At 41.1% G+C, this 14,462-nt stretch overlaps 1 protein-coding gene across 1 annotated transcript in view; it reads right to left on the reverse strand.

The window, feature by feature from the left end:
* Window positions 1-891: 891 nt before the first annotated feature.
* Window positions 892-14,462, reverse strand: part of GPR107 (G protein-coupled receptor 107) — a 31,567-nt gene continuing 17,996 nt past the window's right edge. The window contains exons 14-17 of the mRNA XM_026860241.1: window positions 11,176-11,225; window positions 10,348-10,431; window positions 9,407-9,531; window positions 892-2,420 (exon numbers count right to left, since the gene is read on the reverse strand). Coding sequence (XP_026716042.1) covers window positions 2,324-2,420; window positions 9,407-9,531; window positions 10,348-10,431; window positions 11,176-11,225 — 356 coding nt within the window. The 3' untranslated portion in view covers window positions 892-2,323. The remainder of the gene's footprint in view (window positions 2,421-9,406; window positions 9,532-10,347; window positions 10,432-11,175; window positions 11,226-14,462) is intronic.

Consider the following 14,462-nt stretch of genomic DNA (forward strand, 5'->3'; position numbering starts at 1 on the left):
TGAACAAAGTTAACAGCCTGTTTGAGTAGCCCTTTGGATGCAGACAGTGACATTTGCACAGGGACAGAGTAACTGTGCAGAGTGAAATGATGAATTTTGAGTATTGTATGTAACTGTATGATGAACTGGGACTGCCTATGTTTGTTTATAGTCCAATTTCCCACACCTCAGCTACTTAGTATGCAGATTTAATATAGAGAAGGTCTAAAAGATACAGAAGGTTTAAAAAGATCCTTAAGATACAGAAGGTCTAAGAGGCTCAGGGATCACCTAACAGCCTGTCTAGTCATGTAGGCTCTGTTTCCACTAAAATTATAATCACTGCAAGACAATGACAGCAGAAGTCAAACTATCACTGCTGTGATTACTATGCAGTTAAAGCTGAGGAGGGAAACACAGAAGAGGACTCCGTACCCAGAGAAGAGGGTTCTTCTCATGCTTTATCAGAAGAGAAACCAGTTGCAGGTATCAAAGTAGGTAGATTCATTTCTACCGTTTTCAAGATGCAGAGAACCAATACCTGGTAAAATAAGTGGCAACCAGAGATAACAACGCTGCTCTTCAAACAGCAAGTCTTGGTACAGACTGCTCATTTAAATTAGGGGTTTTACAATCCCTGGTCAAAACTGAGGAAAAAGTGGTTCCAGGTTCCAAAGAAAATCCCCCTTCTAAACAAAAAGAATAAAAAAACCTAGTGGCTAGTAGTCCTCTCATCAGCTGTGCCCCAGAGACACAGTCCCTTCAGTCAAAAAGTAATTCCTAAATGAGCCTGTAGAAGATGCTGGCACATCCGAAGCTCTGTGATGATGCCTGTCCCTGTCACCCTGACAGAAGCACTTTGCTCAACAGCACCATATGTCAATGTCTCTACATGAGTATTAAGGCTTCAATGGGTCAGTGAGTTATACTCAATTTATTTTTCTTAAAGCTTATCCTCATTACATCAGTGAACCACTTCTGTCCTCCCCCAAATTAACAATCATTTGCTATGCCTTGCTACTATGACTACAGGCACCAGCTGGCCTTACTAACAAGAGTACTACAGGTAAAATGCACACGGCATTTGTAAAATGTCTCTAAAGACTCCACTGCAAGTTTGCAGCTAACAGTCAAGACTTCCCGTATTCCCCTGCACTGAGGTTTCAGTAATCATCATCTTTCCTGACAAAAACCATTTAGGACTGGGAGCTGCAGTTGCCTGGTTTTGGTGGCAATACCATTTTGAGCAGTTCAGCTCATCTCAAGCAGCAGTTATCATTGATCCTACATAGCCAGAGAGATACAAGTAGCCATCCAGAGAGACTAAGGAACTCAGGATAATGGTGAACCACAGATTTGTGCTGCAGTACCTTTGCTAGACAGATTTCCCCTGGAGATTCTGGTACTGTTTATACTGTGTCAGAAAGGAGTCTCTTGAAATACCTTGAAAATACTTGATAAAGCAGATCAGAGTGCTCTGGGTCACAGCTTGACATTAAATGTTTAAGATAGCATGGCAGACCCTAAAAAGCAAGCATCAATCTTACACCTCTTGTGTACTTCTTGCCAGGTGGGTGTGAATCAGGAGCAACTCCATGAACAGTAGAGAATTTACATTAATGATTATTGCACTACGGGCTAGTGCTTTTGATGGAGAACAGTCACTTGCCTCCTGTATAGCACTATATCTGAAAACATGACATGTTCAAGTGGATACCTGCGTGGGTAAGACAAGAAGATACTCATCAGCTTTCCCAGTGATGTGAGTAGTGGCAGAAGTTATCTGATGCAGTACGCCATTTAGTCTCTCAAATAACTGCTGTTGCTTCTACTCATCTGTTTTGCAATGTTTTGTCCAAGCCAAAAGAAAAGTTTATAAAAAGAAAAAAAACAATACTTACATCTCTTATCTTCTTTTCCCACCTTCTGACACGCTTTGTAATTCCCAGCATACACGTTACATAGCAAGTGTGTGTATATATATATGGGCATTATATAAAATATATACTTTACATACACACTAAAGGTCTCTCTTCACATTAGCATTACACACTCTGAAGAACGCAACTGCAAACAGTTCTGAATACCTAACTGATCCAGAAAGGGGAAAAAGGATTAAGCTACCCAAAATCCCTAGGAAAGCTTCACGCTCCTTGCAGGTACCAAGAGATCCCAATTTCTTATGATCAGAGGAATAGTTATATTTCTGCACTGCTTTGCTCCCCCTAGGCACACCCCACTCTGCAGTTTCAGTGTTGGGAAGTGCTAGTTGCTCCCTTTCCACTGAGAGTAATATTAATAAATTAAAAAAGTTTCTTGGAAAGTGCTGCCTTAGTCCAGTCCATCATGCCGTGCTTTCCCACTCGCCCTGTGGCTCTGCTGAACCATTCACCACTTTCTTGACCTTCTTCATGCCCTCCATTACTCCAGAAGTTGTCACCCTGGAAGAGAAGGGAGAAACATCAGAGAACAGAAGTGGAACTGTAACATCCATTTCTCCAATACCCCATGTTTGTCTTCCTGTGCATATCAAACAACATTTCTCTAGGGTCTCTTTACCAAAACCTGGCAGTCTTGATGTTTGGTCTCTCTCATCGCTACTGCTTTGCGGGTCAGGTATCATCTTGGACGCAATGCTGATGGGAGTTGGGAGCAAGGCCACTGTCCTTGAGAGCCTCAAGTCCCTCCTCATCTATCATTAAACTAAGTCAGCGAGCAATACTTGTTCGTATTTGAAAGATAGTGGTTAAACACCTGAAAGAAGGTGGTTAAACAGTTAAACCAGGTGTTTATTTGCTAAAGTTTGAGCAGCTTGCTTAAAAACTGTTTTGCTATACAGCTGAATACTCTTAATTCTGTGCATTAAATACTTTCTTCTGCATTTGAAATGCTCTTAATAGGCACAATGTATTATACAAATGCAGAGTGGACAGTGCCCCAAATGAACCTTATTAGCTTAATGCACACCAACTCCTGTTAATATCAAAATTACTCTATGAACAGCAACAAAACTGAAGAGAGGTCATCCTTTTTATACCATCCAAGTCTGGATTTGTCACAGCAATCTCACCATTGAGCTATAAAGCCTCATAATACCGTTCAAACATTAGGCAGACTGTACTGTTTGTCCAGCCAGAACAGCACCACTCCTCTCACAACTACCTTCGCTATCCAACAAGCTCTTCAGCCCAGCAGCTTTCTCTCACTAGACAAAACAGGCTATTCACATGCACAAGACATTTGCTTTATTCTTTTGCACAACATGATTCTCATTCAATGCAGGTATTTTTTCCCCATGACTGTACTACAAAGGTTATTTTGGATGCTGAAAGTAAGAGTGACATAGCTCAACGCATTCACAAGGGATGCCTGGGAGCATACATAAACCTGTCCTGTTCAAAGGTGCCACTTCAGCCTTTGTGTGCTTTCACCTCCTGTTTACCATGGATGAATACTTTATTTGATCAGACTAGCTAACAATTTTCACAGTATCACTCAAGAGAAGTAATCTTCAGATACATTCTTCTGACAATGCTCTTAGTTCTGCATTAGATATCAGTTTCTGTTCATGTACTATAAAAATAATTTACTCAAACTGGTGTGTTCAGTGACTCTTTAGCAGTGGCAGTACTGGAATCGTCAGTGGTTCAGACACTTTAGAGTGTCTGAACCTAGATGAGCTTGTGTTTAAGGGAATAGTGAAAAGGTCAGAAGAGTACAGATCAAATAGCAACTTTATTCTCTATTTAAATTTAAAAAAAAAAAAAAAAAAAAGGAGGGAGAAAAGTAAACAGGATGCTTAAAGGAGAAAGATGCAATTAGTAAACAGCAAACATTTGCCCAGAAGAGATCACATCAAGCTTATCAGCACAGAGAACATGTAGATCTCGTAAGTTCTCCCTGTTGACAAAAGTTTTCCCACTGTCATGTATGAAAAAAACTGGGGAAACATGAGCTAGGCAAAACTAAGTAGATGCATAACTAATTGGAAAAGCATTCATTGAGATGTACTTAATGGTTTCCTGTCAAAAATGACAGAATATTGAGCGTGGTTCCAGAGAGGTCTGTTCTGGCCTCACTTCTATTCAGTATTTTCAGTAATTACGCGTGTAATGGAACAGAGAATTTGCTCATTAAGTCTGCAGAAGACACTAAGAGCTACATATTTGAGAACAGAACTAGAATACAGAAAGATTCTGGCAAATTGAAGTAATGGTCTGAAAAATAGGGGACAATGCAGCAAGACAGCTACAAAGTTTACTTTTTAGAAATAATAAAGTTTGCAATTACAGAATGAGTATCAACTCTTCAGGGAGAGGCTGGACAACAGACTACAAACCAAAACTGAGCAGCTAACATAGCAATGCAACAGCAGACTTACTGGGATATATAAATAGGTATTTTACACATGCACGACACCAAAGTGGTCCTAACACTTGACTCACAGCTAGTAAGATCCCACCTGGCGCACAGCCCAGATTTTAGCACTGCACTCTAAAACAATTACAAACCCACTGCACACCAAGATGATGACAAAAGCGATGAGAAGTTATGGCTAAGAGGGAACGAGCCACTTCCCACATTCATGGAGGGACAGAACAAACAGCTATATACAGAAATTGCAACTGGGTCACGTCACATCATTTATTACCAAAGAGGCCACTTATTGTCACCCCCACTTGCAATGACAGCAAAGAACTAGAAGAGATTTTGGGGTGCCTTCCTCAATAGCAAAAGCTAAAGACCATCTGATGAGCACTGACCTTGTCTTAGGACAAGTGTATGGCATAGCTCTTGAGTCCTCATTTTCTCAGACTGCTCGTGTACAACCAGCAATTCCTTTCCCTCTCAAAAAAAATCAGTTCAGTGAACATGTTTTAGTGCCTGGTAAAATAAGGGTATCGGCACTAAGACCAAGCACACTGCAATTCTCATTCTAGTCCTCTGAGCAGTCTCAGGACTTCAGCTCTGACCTGCAATACTGCAAGTAAATGCTCCTCACCTACTGTTTGCTGAACTGCATTTCTAGCCCACAAACTAGCAGTAGTTAAAATGCAACATATCTTTCACACTAAACCATCTCTCTCCAGAGAGAATTTTTGTGGCTGCCAGAGGGATGCCCATCACAAATGAGGCACTAAGGGAGTTCCCTGAACACTTCACTGCACACTGGTACGTGCTGTGGAAATCTCTGAGTTTTCATTTCCCTCCTCCCTGCATTGTATCCAAGGCATCAAGGAATGGCTAAATATTCAGAAGCATCTTCAGCCCTTCACAGCAGCAGACCTCAGCTGTCTTTTCTCCTGTTTTGTTTTGTAGTCCAACAAGAAACACTGCAATAACAGCAGCAGCCAGCTTTTACAAGCTACTGCAAACCAGGGTGAACACTGATCAGCCATTGAGCAAAACAGCTGATCTCTGCATGGGAAAGATGGGTTAGGTGAAGAAAATCACTGCTAATGGAGAGCATCATGAATCAATCTGCCATGAAGCACAACCTGAGATAAAGCAGAAAAAAAAAAGCAACCAACCAGGACTTCCAAGTCTCAGCACAGAATAGGTCACCTCATCATACAGTGACAAACTCCAGATCACAAGGCATAAGCAAAGGTTGGTCAGTGTTACCACAACAGTTCACTATGTTGAGGTTGCTTTGGGTGTTAAGGAAAAACAAAAGTTAGTCTCCACACACTAAGATGGATTTACCAAATTGATAACAAAGCCATTAATGGCTTTCCCTGCAATTCCTCCTCCAGTGGAACATGGACCTATGAACATTTTCCACCAAGATCTGCAGAAGAGCACTTTGGTACTTAACATCTAAAGCAAATTTACAGAGCTGATGAAATAACTTACTGCAAGAGTAAATACACCAAAACAACTTCTTTTCCCCTTCTGCACCCCCATCCTGTCTACTGTACTGTTTATATTTTTATGTTCATGCCCCAGAAATGGCATTAGGACTGGAAGCCTGACAACTCCTTCTGCCAAGTGTGGCTGCACCTTTTCAAACAGAGTACTTTAATCTAACAAACTGTCAGCGACAAGCCCACATACTGACAGAACGGGCTCAAGAGGCTGCCCAGCATGGAATACACAGAAAGCCACTTTGCTGATGATGAATGGCTATTGACCCTACTTGAAAAAGAACAGACTGGTCCTTAGTTCAGGTTTAGTCACTCTCCTCTTCACCAGAACAACTTCTGTTGAGCCTGGTATAACTGAAGACAAAATCCTGTAACATTTGTGGATGCTTTCTCCCAAGATAATGGCATGCTAATTCAAAGGTAACTTGTAATATGTCTTTTCCTGTTCCTGATTTACATTTTATTGTTGAGTTACAAGAATTTACAAAGGGAGGATTTGTGCCTTATGTTGCTTTTGTAGACACCTAGTCTTTGGATTTTTCTTGAAGCTTTGTAGATTTCTACACTGTCCTTAATATTTACATTTACTGCTACACTGAGCTTTGTATAGTTTGCACTGCATGAAAACATGCATAAGCTAGAGGACTACACTTAAAATGTCCTATTTTCTGCTGGAAGACAATCAAGCCTGGAAAATAGGTTTTATGACCTCACGGCCCTCCCCTCTGTTGGCTCATAGAAATGTTGAGTCTGAGGAAACTGAATGCTTCTGAAGCAAATGTTTTAAAGAGCCTGATTTTAAAAAAACCCTTTGGGAGAGGGAAGTAACCATAAAACCTGGCAATAAGACATGGTAGAATACTGTGAAGTTTGAAGTTTGCAGGCTTTTAACTTCTGCCATAGCCTCTGAAGACAAGTGGGTATTCATCACATGAAAGACAAAACACACTCATGCAGTGGTTAGTCAGGATGCTGTCAGGCACTTAGTCACTTGCTCAAATAAGCCTTGGTATTTTTCCCCCACAGAAACAACATTTAATATTTATAAAAGCAAAAATAGGACCAGCAAGACCAAGTCAACAAGAAATTTGCACTTGCATTGCAGTGCTTCACCTGTCACAGAATATGTATACACCCTGCTTTTCAAATACATGCAAACTTAACCTCCCCAACGCAGCTGGGGAAGGGAGAGCAAGACACTTACAGATTATACCCTGCCAAGTGCCCAAATGGAGTTAAGTCTTCTGGTGAATCAGATGAGAAAAATTTCAAGCAAGGCTAAGAGGAACAACCCACAAGGCCCAACAATGGAAACTCCCAAGGCAAAGAGGAAAATGCCTTACTAGGAAAAGGCTCACAAGGAATTCCGATCCTCGAGTCGCTAGTAATGTGTGTTTCACTATGGCGAAATGTAAATCACTGAATTGGTTCATTAAACTTTCTCCAGCTTATTTCTAGCAGATTGTCCTAAATTTAGCTGCTTCTCCAATTTACTAAAACCACTAAATATGAAAAGGTGCCATATTTAGTACTGAAAAAACCCAAGAAAAAAATTCATTAAATATGTAATTCAAAGTTAAAATCCACTCTGACAGACAAAAAGGAAAAAAAAAACTCGTTTCTGTACTCAAATCCTGCCACATCTTCCAGTTCAGACAGTGCCTTCCTAATGTGGATGTTCAGCTTCCAAAGTGAACCCAGCTTCTTTAATAAACCATTTAAAGACTTCTAAGTGATACTGATTTTAAGGTCACTACCCACGAGTTGGATTCCACTTGCAACAATGACAGATTTTATGGACCCAACGCAAAAATAGCTAAGCATTTGGAAAGATCTTCGTTACAAGAGATACTTCTGACAAATTAAACTCCTTGCATGACATTTCAGGTTGGATTCTATCTCAAGCCTCCTTGTAGAAATTCTCCATTAAGATCCATTTCTTTGAGATAACTGAGGGCAAACATATTCTGACCTTTTTTGCCCCCTCAATAAAAACTGAAGTGTTGATTTGTTTCACCCAAGATCAGGTAAAGGAGATTTGCCAACCTGGAAAAACTCTAAGGAGCAAGCTTCTGAGCCTGTACCTGAATTGCAATTATGCATGAAATGTGTAACTACGAAAGAAATTAGGTTTGTTCTGCTCCTATTAAGGCAAGAGAGTCTGTGGCAATTACAGCTGTATTCAACACGTCTAGAATGCTGAATTTCTTTCTATTATAGATTCCAAAAATGCCACTTATTTTTCAAGTCCTCAGAAAAACACTGCAAAGAAAGTGATAGGGAGTTAGGCTGAGCCCTTGTACTGGGTTTGCATGGCAAAGTTTTAGTAGCAGAGCAGTTACAGGTTCTGTGAGGAGCTGCTAGAAGCTTCCTCTATGTGCAGCAGGGTCAACCAGTCTGCTCGAGAGCCACCACTGGCCAAGGCTGAGCCCATCAGCAACAGTGGTAGCACATATCTAAGAAGGGGGAAAAGTTACTGCACAATGGCAACTGCAGCTGGAGAGAGGAGTGAGAATATGAAAGATAAACAACCTGCAGACAGCCAGGTCAGTGAAGGAGGAGGGGAGAAGGTGCTCCAGCCACTGGAGCAGAGATTCCCCTGTAGCCTGTCAAGATGACCATGAGGAGGCAGGTTGTCCCCTGCAGCCCAAGGAGGGTAACAGTGGAGCAGATACCCACCTGAAGCCCAGGGAGGAGTGAAGTTAAACCTGGGAAGAAGGAAACGGTGAGGGGGAAAGTGGTTTTAAAATTTGGTTTTATTTCATTACACTAACTCCAATTTGATTGGTAATAAATTAAAACAAATTCTTCCCCATTGAGTCTGTTCTACCCATGAAGGTAACTGGTGACTGATCTCTCCCTGTCCTTGTACCCAGGAGCCTTTTGTTTTCTCTCCCCTGTCCGGTTGAGGAAGAGGAATGACAGAGCAGCTTTGGTGGGCACCTGCCAATACAGCCAGGGTCTGCTCCTCACAGACCTACTTGATAATATCTCCAAGCTAACTCAAGTCCTGCTGCCTTTGTGGTACCTCATGGTTTAGCAGCAAGGAATGAAACAGGGAAGAGTACTGGTAAAAATCCATCTCCTTAGCTCAGTGTTACTCAGAATAAAATTCTGCAAAGCTACAGGCTGGACAACAAGGTAGAAGGGACCTTAACACCACGCTCATTTACATTCTCTAGATTAGTAGTTCATTTTTGTTATTGGTTTAGTTGCTTGGGCTTTTTAAAATATGAGCATTAATGACAACCTGTAAAGTTTGTTGGTGTTCAGCAACATAGATTAAACACAAAAGCTTTTTCACTTGCTATTTTCACAGGTGTCGTCTTGAAAAGCTTTACCAGTTTATTCCATACTACTGCAACATCCAGCTCAGAGGCTCCTATGAGTATCACAAATCTCTGTTAGTTTAACACACACCAAGCAGACACTCTCATCTTGAAACGTGTGGGCAGATCCTAATCTTTCTCAAAAGAGGATTTAAAGAGAGTAAACTGTTTTTAAACATTACTTTTCTCAAATCAAATGTAGAGGTAAAAATGTGGGGGAGGTGTCCTTACACAGCTTCCATCTCCAAGTCATCCTCATCGTCTTGAGAAAGCTGTAGGTAAGGGTTGTCTGATGCTGGACGGAACTTGTACCCAGTGAGGACAAAGAACACAAGTGTGGCCATTTCATCCAGCAGCTGCAAGTGAAAACACAAAATCGGAAGTTCAATCCTGTAAGGCTTCACATAGTCATGAAACATTTATCCTCATTCATAAGGTTCAAGGTTTAATGGCCAAGAAGCCTGTGCCATAGGAGAAATAACACAGCAATTCCTGTCCTGTTATCATTACTCCCAGGCTAAAGGCTGTCAAGCCCTTTTTGTTCTTTCATCTCTCCCTGTCACTTTAAATACAGTTACAGTTCTAGCCATCACTCCAGTGCTTTTAAATAACTATGGCAAGACTTGGCTTTTAAATGATGGGGGTAAAAAAAAAAAAATCATCTCTACACTGTTTGATATTTTCAACAGTTAATGTATTCCAAAGACTCCCTGCACAGTTACTTGGATTATACGTTAAGAAACCAAGTATTTAAAAGTCACTAGGCAAATAAAACCTGTAGATGGAAGAGCAAAAGCCTATTTCACTGGCTCCCTGGGGCCGCAATTACACAGGGCAAACCTGACTCGTTTTTTTGTCCTTTGTATGTTCTTGATTAATTTCCTTCAGACAGTTTTAAATTGAAAGACTAAAAATCAATAATGCAATTACTTTCAGACATCTCATGTATAATCCAGCAGCCTTGCTGGACAAACATAAAACTAAAAATATATTCCTGCCACCTTAAGCAGATCAGTGATAAAAATCAGGAGGAGACAGGGTGCAGTACTGTGCTTCGAGATGTTCTACTACAACATGGGGAAAAACTTATGGAATTTTTTTTTGGTGCAGTCATATTTAAGGAAAGAGAAAAAGAAAAAGGAATAGATGTATTTTCCTTTGGTGGCATATACCTGGTACAGCCATTTCCACTGGAATGGAACAGCAATCTTTATGAGAATTGCAATGATCCGTGTGAAGTAAATGTAACACACAATCTGGGAAGGAAGAAAAGAAAGCATGATGAGAACAGCAGAATCCTTATAGGACCTCTTTTTCCAGAGAAATAGCTCAAGCAATTCCCAGACAACTCATTATGTCAGACTAGCCTTATCATGCTCCTCAACAAACATGGAAGATATAGGCTGAGGGCTCTACTGCTTGTTGAACATCCAAATGACTCAAGCTATTGCTAACATATTTAAATCACAGAAGGAAATACTTTTAGTATTGGGATTTTGTAGAACTTGAACAATCATGACTGTAATTTATTAGTCTTACCACTTAAGAGTCTGAAATGAGGCCGCTGGAAATCACTAGGAAGCCTGTGCTCTCTTGGGAGGCATGCTCATGGCTCCCACTGACTTAATCAGAAACTGCACACATGCATCTTAAGGCACCATTTGGTCCCAAGTTTAATTTTTAGCAAGTTTACAGTATGTTATTCAAGCCCATCAATTCAACTGGCAGCTCAAGCTGTCTCCAGAGAAAAATCACTAAGTGTTACAAATAGCTGGAACCAATTTCAAGATAGACAGAAGGATTCAACCACTAGGAAAAGAAAGGAAGTTGTTTTGAGGATTGTAATCCAATTGACCAAGATGCCAAAGCACAGCACTGCCACAGACTAGGAACATCTCCACCACATCTACCAGCTATAGTAGCTTCCAACAAGTAATCCATCAAAAGGCTTGAACAGCTTCTAAGTGCTCTGTATGTGTGGGTACAGGTGTTTTACTTACCATAACATAGTAATGTCTGAAAAGCTTCAGCTTTGCTAGGTTAATGGCAGCTGTCAAGAAAACACAAAAGTCCATCAGAAAAGTGTTAAAGTTAGACAGTTTATTTTGATGCTCATCTGCAAGGTAGGCAAGTAGTCAAAAACTAAGGTAATCCCAGACTGGAAGGATTTGTCCCACCACCCAGTGGGTGCTCTGAGGAGTGCCAGTCTGGTTTGTCTGTGCACTGGACAACTCCTAGGCTGGGGTAAATGCTCTCTAAAGGCAGCTTAGTGAGATCCCTTTTACACTAAATTGTGTATGCACACCCTCAGCAATATAAAACCTTCTTTTAATACTTACCTGTATGTAGCCAACTACTGTCATCTCAATCCTGCAACAGGGGCCATGTGCAACTTGGGAACATGTCCTAGAAAGTTTCTATAATTTCTCAAGTACTTCCTGACCTGCTCTGTGCCTTCAGCTGACCTGAGTGACTTTGAGGTAATCACAGCTCCAGGAACCACTGCATCTTGTTGAACAGCAGAAGTATTTTAACATCTAAGTAGTATCCTCTATCATTCATGGCTCAATCACAACTTAGAAGTGAAACGGGATGTCATACTGACTAGTTCTCATAGCAAATGTGTGTGTTTCAGTCAAACCGCGTAAGCAAAGGCCCCAGGCTAACCTGTGCTTATTGGACAGATTACATCAGCTCTTGAGGAACACAGCAGATATTCATATGAACGAGCAGAGGTCACTAACAGATGGAACAGCTGTCAACTCTGGTTTGAGAATCAGGTGCAGCGGGATTACAAATTCAGACTCCTGATGCTTTTGTGACAACAGCAGAGGCAAAGAGTCCAAGATACGTTGACAGCATACAGAGGTGAAATTTAGAGCAAGTGAACACAAGCTGACAGAAAAGTAGTGCCACCATATATACTGGTATTCCCTCCAAGCCCTCCTTCTCACGTGCTTAAATTCACACCTACACTCCCTCACAGAAGCCATCCACTGCAAAAAGCTTATTGATTAAAGGTTGCACATATTTGCACTTCATATTTCCTAGGTTCACAACAGCACAAAATACAGGAAGAGGAGGGCTAATAGCTACCAAAGAAATGTTTCATTCCTGTGACCAAAAAATAGCAGCTTTTCTTATGGAAAGGTAAACGTCAAATACATTACCCAAAGTAAACTGTTCTGGGTTCCCACTACATAAGCTACAGTAAAGACAGACAATGCTCTGTATAAACCTACTTTGTATAATCTAGAGATCAAGACTCACTTTGCAAAACCTATCTTTAGTGTTCCAGGAGAACCACTGAAAGCTACAGACTTGGAGACAGATATAAACCCTCCTCCAGCAGACGTACTGTGACAACAGTACCTGACTTACACAAAGCATAAACTGACTGACAGGTAGATAAAACTAAGCTAAGAGCAGTTTTGATTTAGTGCTGACTAGTGGTTTCTACACATTTCCAGATGGTATGTGTAACTTTTGACAGAGCACAGGGCATGTCAGTAAGAGAAAACAGAGCCAGAGCTCAAGAAAAAAGCAAGCCTTATTTGTGAAGGAACACAAAGTTTGTTTCCATGCAACTAAAGCATATACTGTGCAACACTCATCTAACTGGTGGTCAGATAGGGCTGGCTTTGGGCAGGACTGTGCTCATGGGAGCAATCTTACAGCACAGTATGTCAGAGAAACACTTGCTCTCAGCTTTGGGAGGATGCTCCCTTCCAGACTGCAATATGAAACACCAAACACAGAATAGCATCTACTTCACAATACACAGTTCTGGACTCCAGAAAGCAATGCCCAAGCTCTAGACTTGCATCTGTAGTGTAGCAGCAATGAAGCACAGAGCACTTCACTGGGCAACAGATGGCAAGACTTGGAACAGTGAGAACAAGTATCTAACTAAATCCTTGGTAGCTAAATCAGCCCTGAGACAGTGGCTTGGCTACTTCTCCCTCATTTCCATCCCTCACAAAAGCTAGTTTCCCTACACTTAAATAGCAAAAACTTATGGATTTTCATCGGTCTAGTGCTCTACCAGATAACCTAATGTTAAAAGCTTTTCATAACACAGTTGGAGAAAGATTAAAGCATGTAAATATGCAGGACAAGCTCATTAAATCATGAAGCAGGAAAGCAATATTGTCTTATTTAAAGTAGGGCTACATTAAGTGTGACCATAAAGATCTTGTGATTTACCACATACCAGTTTGTACACAGAAGGATCTATTTTGAACTCAATGCATTCATCTTCAAGAACTGCCACCAACTGGTGCAATGACAGGCCATGAGAATTACCAGGCTTTGTAGTTAAAGGAACACCAACTCAACAGCTGTGATTCAAACTGCCAGTCCATCAGTGCTTTACAGTCAACAACTGAGTGAGCTGGGGAGTCATTTCTGTTGGATTCATGCAGTGCATAAGAGGAAAGGACAGTGAAGCCAAAGATCTGGCTGCCAACTGAAGTGTCACAATGCCACCTCTGCCAGCTGACAGAGCACAGCTCAAGATCTCACCTACTCATCATGATAATACCGAAGAGTCATAGGTTGGCACATCCCAATATCTAGAATGGCTGAGTGTGGGAAAGAAGGGTGAGGGGAGGAAAAAAAAAAAGACAACCACAGAAGGACTGAAGAGCCACCTCTGGAAGTTGGCTTGATTATTTATCACAACTAGGTGCTCTCCTCTACCTGCCTCAACTTCAGGAATACTTCACTATGAGATACTAAAGTCAATATTAATGCACGTCTACAAAATTCTGCCAGGTTTTTTAAACAGCTCAAAGTTACAGCACACACTGTTCTGGAGAAAGTCTAAAATCATCACTGCTTGGCATCAGCAGCCTGCGCATTGCTTTTTCACAGGCTGAATGTGCTCCAAGCAGTAACACTTGAGTCTTGCTATGCTGGACACTAAGACTTTGATTCACCTTTGCCTGGCAGTCCAGACACTGGCAGCAACACTTGTACGGAGAGAGGCAAGGCCAGCAGCTGTCACTTACAACCTGAATCACTTGCAGCCCCAACCTGTAAAGCTGTGATAACATAGCAGCAATCACAGCATGCAGTAAAGGCTGGGTAAATTTATGTTTTGAGTATGATAACCATTCTTCAAGGAACAGTACTTAACTGCAGAGGGCGGGGGGAAGTACAGACTTTCTACCAAAGGTTTTACAAATGAATTCATACTTGCATTCCATCTCTTTCATAGAGCAATTAAAAAGATAAAAGCCATCTTCTAAGAAAGGTTTATAACATCTATACCTTGCTTCCCTCA

This window comes from Athene cunicularia (assembly GCF_003259725.1).
Source record: "Athene cunicularia isolate RWA chromosome 17 unlocalized genomic scaffold, athCun1 chr17_part1, whole genome shotgun sequence".
NCBI classification, from domain to species: Eukaryota; Metazoa; Chordata; class Aves; order Strigiformes; family Strigidae; genus Athene; species Athene cunicularia.